The 6,694-nt window shown below is 44.2% G+C and overlaps 1 protein-coding gene across 1 annotated transcript in view; it reads left to right on the top strand.

Annotated features, from left to right (window-relative positions):
- Positions 1-1,156: 1,156 nt before the first annotated feature.
- The window catches only part of LOC109916444 (collagen alpha-1(VII) chain-like), a 260,704-nt gene continuing 255,166 nt past the window's right edge, over positions 1,157-6,694 (top strand). Inside the window, exons 1-4 of the mRNA XM_048606678.1 lie at positions 1,157-1,280; positions 1,385-1,516; positions 2,917-3,063; positions 5,409-5,540. Of these exons, the coding sequence (XP_048462635.1) occupies positions 1,157-1,280; positions 1,385-1,516; positions 2,917-3,063; positions 5,409-5,540 (535 nt within the window). The remainder of the gene's footprint in view (positions 1,281-1,384; positions 1,517-2,916; positions 3,064-5,408; positions 5,541-6,694) is intronic.

Below are 6,694 nucleotides of genomic sequence, written 5' to 3'. Positions count from 1 at the left end.
CACCGGACCCGAAACGCTAACTCTGATTTTTTCTTCACAGATGCTGCCAGACCTGCTGAGCTTTTCCAGCAACTTCTGCTTTTGTTCCCAATCTATCATCTGTACCTGGGCTAACCTAAATGTGACTCCAGACCTACAGCAATATTATTGCCCCTCCAAGTGAACGTTAGGGATGGACAATAAATGTTGTCTTGGCCAGTGATGCCCATATCCCACAAAGGAATAAAAGCAAAATTTTGATGAGATCACACTTGAAGTACGGTATGCCGTTTGGATCTCGAGGAATGCTGCACAAAATGTGGGTGTTAAGCTGCAGTTTTGAGGCAGTCAGCCCTCAGGTTTCTGTGCTGCTTTGACCAAGTTATAACAGCTGTGCAGCTGTCCTCCCACTGTCACAGCTCTCACTGAGGCATCACTACAATTTTCAAGTCTCGAAATCACGCCACAATGGGAAAATGCTTGGAAAGCTTTCCCCTAATTTGATGATAACAGACCTCCCTGGAATAATCTCTGGGTTAACAAATGAGGAGAAACTGAGGGACTAGATTTATCTTCCTTGGAGTTTAGATACTGAGGGGTTACCTTAGAGAGGTTTATAAAACCATGAGGGACATTGATAGGGTGAATAGCCAAGGTCTTTTTCCCAGGCTAGGGTAGTCCAAAACTAGAGGAAGAGAGGGGAAAAATTTAGAAAGAGACCTAAGGGGGAACTTCTTCACATAAAGGGTGGTGCGTATATGGAACAAGCTGCCAGAGGAAGTGGTAGAGGTGGGTACAATTACAACGTTTAAAAGACATTTGGATGAGTACATGGATAGGAAAGGTTTAGAGGGATACAGACCAAATGCAGGCAAATGGGACCAGTTCATTTTAGGAATCCTGGTGGGCATGGATGAGTTGAACTAAAGGTTCTGTTTCCGTGCTGCATAACTCTTTGATTCTGTGACTCTAAGAGGTAATCTACCTAAAATGGCCGGGAAGTCTACAACATGGAATGACAAGCTTTGAAGAAGATTTTGGCCTTTTAGGATTGAGTTGAGGAAAGATTTCTTCACTTTAAGTCTTGTCAATCTGAGGAATTCTCTGCCCAAGAAGGATGTGATGCTCAATCGTTGAATGTAGTTAAGGCAGAGGCTGATAGTTAAGGGATTTGGGGATGGTGTGGGAAGGTTGCGTTGGGCAGAAGGTCAAACTTACTGAATTACAGAAGAAATTCAATGGGCCTAATGGCCTATTCAAGCTCCTACTTTTTATGTTAATACGTCTGAAAGCCGTTTCGAGTTTGATTGCATGTCTTAGGACCATTTTGAACATCAGAATGCTGTACTGTCTTCGATAGCAGCTTGATGTGCGTGCTTTTGGGTGACCTCTTCTGTTGTCACAGCCTCGAGAGAGGGTCAGGTAGCCGGCGTCAGTGATGTTCGAGTGCTCGAAGCCCGTAGTGATGTCCTGCGAGTGTCTTGGGTCGGGGTTCCCGAAGCCACGTCTTACCGCATCAGTTGGAAGCGCAGTGATGGTAGGTCCCTTTTGTTAAAGCAGGGAAGAACTTTCTATCAATGATCATGATCATGAAACTCATAGATCCCATTAAAAACCCACCTGGGTCCTTTAGGGAAGGAAATCTGCCATCTTTATCCGATCTCGCCTCCATGTGACTCCAGACCCAGAGCAATGTGGTTGACTCTTAATCACCCTGTAAAGTAGCCCCGTGTGCAACTCAAGAAAGTGGCTCATCAACTTCTCAAAGGCAGTTGGGGATGGACATTTATTGCTGAAATGCCAGTGATTTTCCTGTAAATGAATGTTAAAAAGCACTCGAGTCCCAAATGACTGATGTAACCCAAAAGTTATTTTGTCAGCTGAAATAGCTCACTTGGGAGAATGTTAGACTGAAGATCTAAGGGTCCCTGGTCCAATCCTGGGTTTTGGCAAAATAAGTGCTTCCTTATCGTGGCAGCCTTTGTTTGGTGGCATGGTTGCTCGCTGGTTAGTACTGCTACTGCACAGTACCAGGGACCAAGGTTCAAATCTGGCCTCAGGCAACAGTCTGTGTGGAGTTTGCACATTCTCCCTGTGTCTGCGTGGGTTTCCTCTGGTTTCCTCCCCCAGTCCAAACCTGTGTGGGTTAGGTGGATTGGCTTTGGGAAATCGGCCCATAGTGTCCGGGGATATGTAGGCTAGGTGGTTTAGCCATGGGAAATGTAGAGTTGCTGGGTCTGAGTGGGATGCTCTTCAGAGGGCTGGTGCAGACCCGATGGGCTGAATGGCCTTTTTCTGCACTGTAGGGATTCTATGGTAAAAAAGCTCAGTTGGGAGAGGGTTGGACTGAAGATCTAAGGGGTCCCTGGGATTTGGCAGAATAAACTGTACCTTTCTGTTTCAGTGTTTATGGGAAGGTAGGGGCCCTAGTCATATTGTTGCCAGACTATCAATCCTGAGCCCCAGGTAGTATTTTGGGGGCCTTGGTTTTGAATCCTGCCATGGCAGATGGTTGTATTTGAATTAAATTTGAGAGAAAAATCCAGAGTTAAGACTTCAACGATGGTCATGAAACCGTTGTTGATCGTCGGGACAAGCCCATCTGGTTCACTAATGTCCTTTGGGGAAGGAAACAGCAGTCCTTACCTGGTCCGGCCAACACTTTACCCCAGGCCCACAACAATGTTTATGACTCTTTAATGGGCAATGAATGCTGGTCTAGCCAGCGACACCCACATTCTACAAATGAATTAAAAAAAAAACTTGGGAAGTAGTCGACCCAATTTGGTGATAGTAAGAACTGCCGATGCTGGAGTCTGAGATAACACAGTGTGGAGCTGGAGGAACACAGCAGGCCAGAGGAGCAGGAAAGCTGACGTTTCGGGTCGGGACCCTTCTTCAGAAATGGGTCATTTGTTGTTTTCTTTCAATCTGCAGGAGGACCTGAGATCACTAGAGTTGTACCCGGAGATGTAACGACATTTGATATTGCGGATTTGCAAGGCGGAGTTAATTACCTCGTGAAAGTTGTTGCGTTGATCAGAAATCGAGAAGGACAGCCTGTCACAATAACAGCAACCACCCGTAAGTCCATCACAGGGACAGTCTGTATTGCTCAGCCTGACTGTTCTCTGTCACTGGCTGGTTTTGTGGGATCGTCATTCAGTCAATGATCCGTGTCCCTGCCCTGCTCTTTCATCTATATTCCTTGATGTAAATAGTTATTTTCTGTCAGGAAGTGCAACAGTTTGTTTCTCGGCCGTTCTCTGATGATGCCCGTGCTGCAACAACACAGCTTATTTATTTGATGTGGAGAACTGAGGAGGACTGGGAATGGTATAAACATTGTAGAGGGTGGAGCATGGTTTACTGAGCCTGGATGGTGGATATCTAGGAAATGTTCTTTGAGGCAAATTACAAAATCTCAGAATTACGGAATTGTAACAGCGTAGATGGGAGCCATTCTGCCCATTGTGCTTGCACCAGCACTTCAAACAAATATCATTACCTCGTGCTGATCTCCTGCCTTCTCCCCATACCCTTGCACAGTATTTTTCTCCAAATAATCATCCCTTGAATGTCTCAATTGAGCCTGCTGCCACCACATTTCTAAGGAGTGTAAAATATACCTTAACTATTCACTGAGTGAAAAAAAAGTTCTTCCTCACATCACACTTGCTTCTTTTCCAAATTACTTTAAATCTATGCCCTCTCATTTTTGATCCTTTTATGAGCAGGAACAGCTTCTCCCTGTCTACTCTATCCAGCCCACTCATGATTTTGAAAACCTCTATGAGATCTCCTCTCAGCCTTCTTCTCTCGAAAGAGAACTGATCTAACTTCTTCAATCTATCCTCAACACGGAAGTTTCTCATATACCTGGGACCATTCTTGTAAATTACTTCCGTGTTCTGTCCAATGTAATCACATTTTTCCCATAATCTGGCACCCAGTACTGGACACAGGTGATTAGGCAGGTGATTAGGTTACGTTGAATTTTAGTTAAGTCGTAAGAAGACAAATTTAGGATTCATATCAAACATCTCTACTTTAAACAGAGTGGATGAGGTACAATGAAAGTCAAATTCCAGAAATCTGTTCAGAAGCAATTTATTTATGCTAATGAACTACATGGGATGCCACAGGGTTTGGTCTTCAGACTTCAATTATTTACAATGTATGGAAGCAGGGATAGAAACTGCAATAGGCAAATTTGAGGATGACACCAAAAGGGATGGGAAAGTAAATTGTAATAAAGAAGCAAGAAATTTACAAATGAATATGGATTGGTTAGGTGAATGAGCCAAAACTTGGCAGACGAAGGTTAACGTGGATAAGTGTGAGGTTGTCCATTTTGGTCGGAGGAACAGAAAGGCAACTTATTATCTAAATGGAGAGAAATGTCAGAGTGCTACAGTGCAGAGAGATCTGGGTGTCCTACTGCATGAGTCACAGAAAATGAGTATGCAGGGACAGTTGGTAATACGGAAGGAAATGCAGTTTTAGCATTTATTGTTAAAGGAATAGAGTATAAAAGTAGGAAAGTGTTGCCGTGTCTGTGAACAAGACATTGGTGAGACCGCACCCGTCCAACTGTGTCCAATTTTCATTCCCTTTACTTGAGGAGGGATTTGGTTGCATTGGAGGCAGTTCAGAGGAGGCTCACTAGATTGATTCCAGAAATGAGGTGTTTGTCTTATGTGAGAGATTGAGCAGTTTAGGCACATTCTTTCTGGAATTTAGAAGAAAGAGAGGAGATCTAATTAATGTATAGAGGATGCTAAAGGGGATTGAAAAACTAGACTTGGAAAGGACATTTCCTCATGTGGGCTAATCTAGAGTGAGAGGTCACAGTCTTGTATAAAGTGTTACAGATTTAAAGCAGAGATGCGGAAAATTTACTTCTTTCAAAAGGTCGTGAATCTGTGGAATTCATTTCCGCAGAGTATGGTCGACATGAAGTAAATTTAAGGAGGAGATAGACAGGTTTTTAATTAGAAATGGATTGAAGGGTTATGGTGAGTGGTGGGAAAGTGGGGTTGATGCAGAGCTGAGATCAGCCATGATCGTATTAAATAGCAGAGCAGGCTCAAGAGGCTGAATGGCCTACTCCTGTTCCTAGTTCCTATGTTCTTGTGTTCTAACATGTGCTGAATAGCCTGTCACACACACACATATAATGATCCCATGATCTCATTCCTCGGATTTAACTCCAGGTGCTCTCCGTGCAAGTGGCACGAGGTAACTCTCCTTATTTCCTGATTTAAAACATGGGCCCTGTTTTCCACAGCAATGCAGCTAGTCCAACACCTTCAAAGTCTGCAGTCTTTCAGTGAGGCCATGTGTGAACATACCCATCCCACTTAACTGCTTCTCCATGGTGTACATATATCAATGTTGACCAGTAGTTTTCTTCACCCCAACTACAGCTGCTGTTGAACGTCCTCTGGGAACAGTTCAGGGTCTCCGCATCATCGGTTCAACGACCAAACGGATTCAGATCACTTGGAGTAGTGTGCCAGGAAGCTCTGGATACAGAATCCAATGGAGACTGGCAGAAGGTAAATCTTTTCATGCTTTTAATACTCTGCTCTGAAAGTCACTTTCATAAAAACCAATCTGCTTCACTAATGTCCTTTAGGGAAGGAAATCTGCCATCCTTACCTGGTCTGGCCTACATGTGACTCCAGGCCCACAGCAATGTGGTTGACTCTTAACTGCCCTCTGAAATGGGTGAGCGAGCTACTTAGTTCAAGGGCAAGTAAGGATGTACAACAGTGTTAGCCTGGCCAGTGATGCCCACATTCCCATGAATGATAAAGAAATCCTTAGAGACACTTTATTCTTCTGAAGTACTCCTGGTTTTGAACAGATCGATCAATTCCCTCCCTTCATCTTAGAATCAATGAGTCATACAGTACAGCAGAGACCCTTCAGCCCATTAAGTCTGCACTGAAAAATTAACTCTGAATCTGCGCTAGTCCCACTTTCTAGCACATGGCCCCTAGCCTTGAATGTTATGACATTCCAAATGCTCATCCCAGTACATTTTAAAGGTTCTGAGATTTCCTGCCTCAGTTACCTTCCCAAGCACCGCATTCCAGAACCCCTCCACCCTCTGGGTAAAAACGCTTTTCCTCAAGTCCCCTTGAAACCTCCAGCCTTTCACCTTAAAATTATGCCACCATGTCAATGAGCCTCTAACTAAGGACAACAAGTGTTTTCCACCACGTCTATGCCCCTGGTAATCTTCTACACCCCGATCTCGGTCTCCTCTCAGCCTTCTCTGCTCCAAAGTGAACAAACCAAATTTCTCCTGTCGCTCCATGTAACTACAGTCCTGGGACCCTGATATCATTTCATTTGGCTGAATCTCCCCTGCACCCTCTCCCAGGCCTTGACATCCTTACCATGGTCTATGCCCACAATCCGACAACTAGAACCTCACCAATGTGTTGCAAAGGTTTAGTATAACTTCCTTGCTTGTACAAAAACACATGCAAACATGAACACACAATACGCTTCTCTCATTCACTCTTTCTCATACACACACACACCACACACACACTCTTACATATACATACAAACAGACACAGGCACACTCACAGACACAAACACACACACACAGACACACACACACACACACACACACTCACTACGTCTCTCTCTTTCACACACACACACACACGCACAGACACATACACACACACACACA

The sequence above is a fragment of the Rhincodon typus genome, chromosome 16 (genome assembly GCF_021869965.1).
Source record: "Rhincodon typus isolate 14 chromosome 16, sRhiTyp1.1, whole genome shotgun sequence".
In the NCBI taxonomy this organism is placed as follows: Eukaryota; Metazoa; Chordata; class Chondrichthyes; order Orectolobiformes; family Rhincodontidae; genus Rhincodon; species Rhincodon typus.
This window is presented reverse-complemented; position numbering and strand designations above follow the sequence as displayed.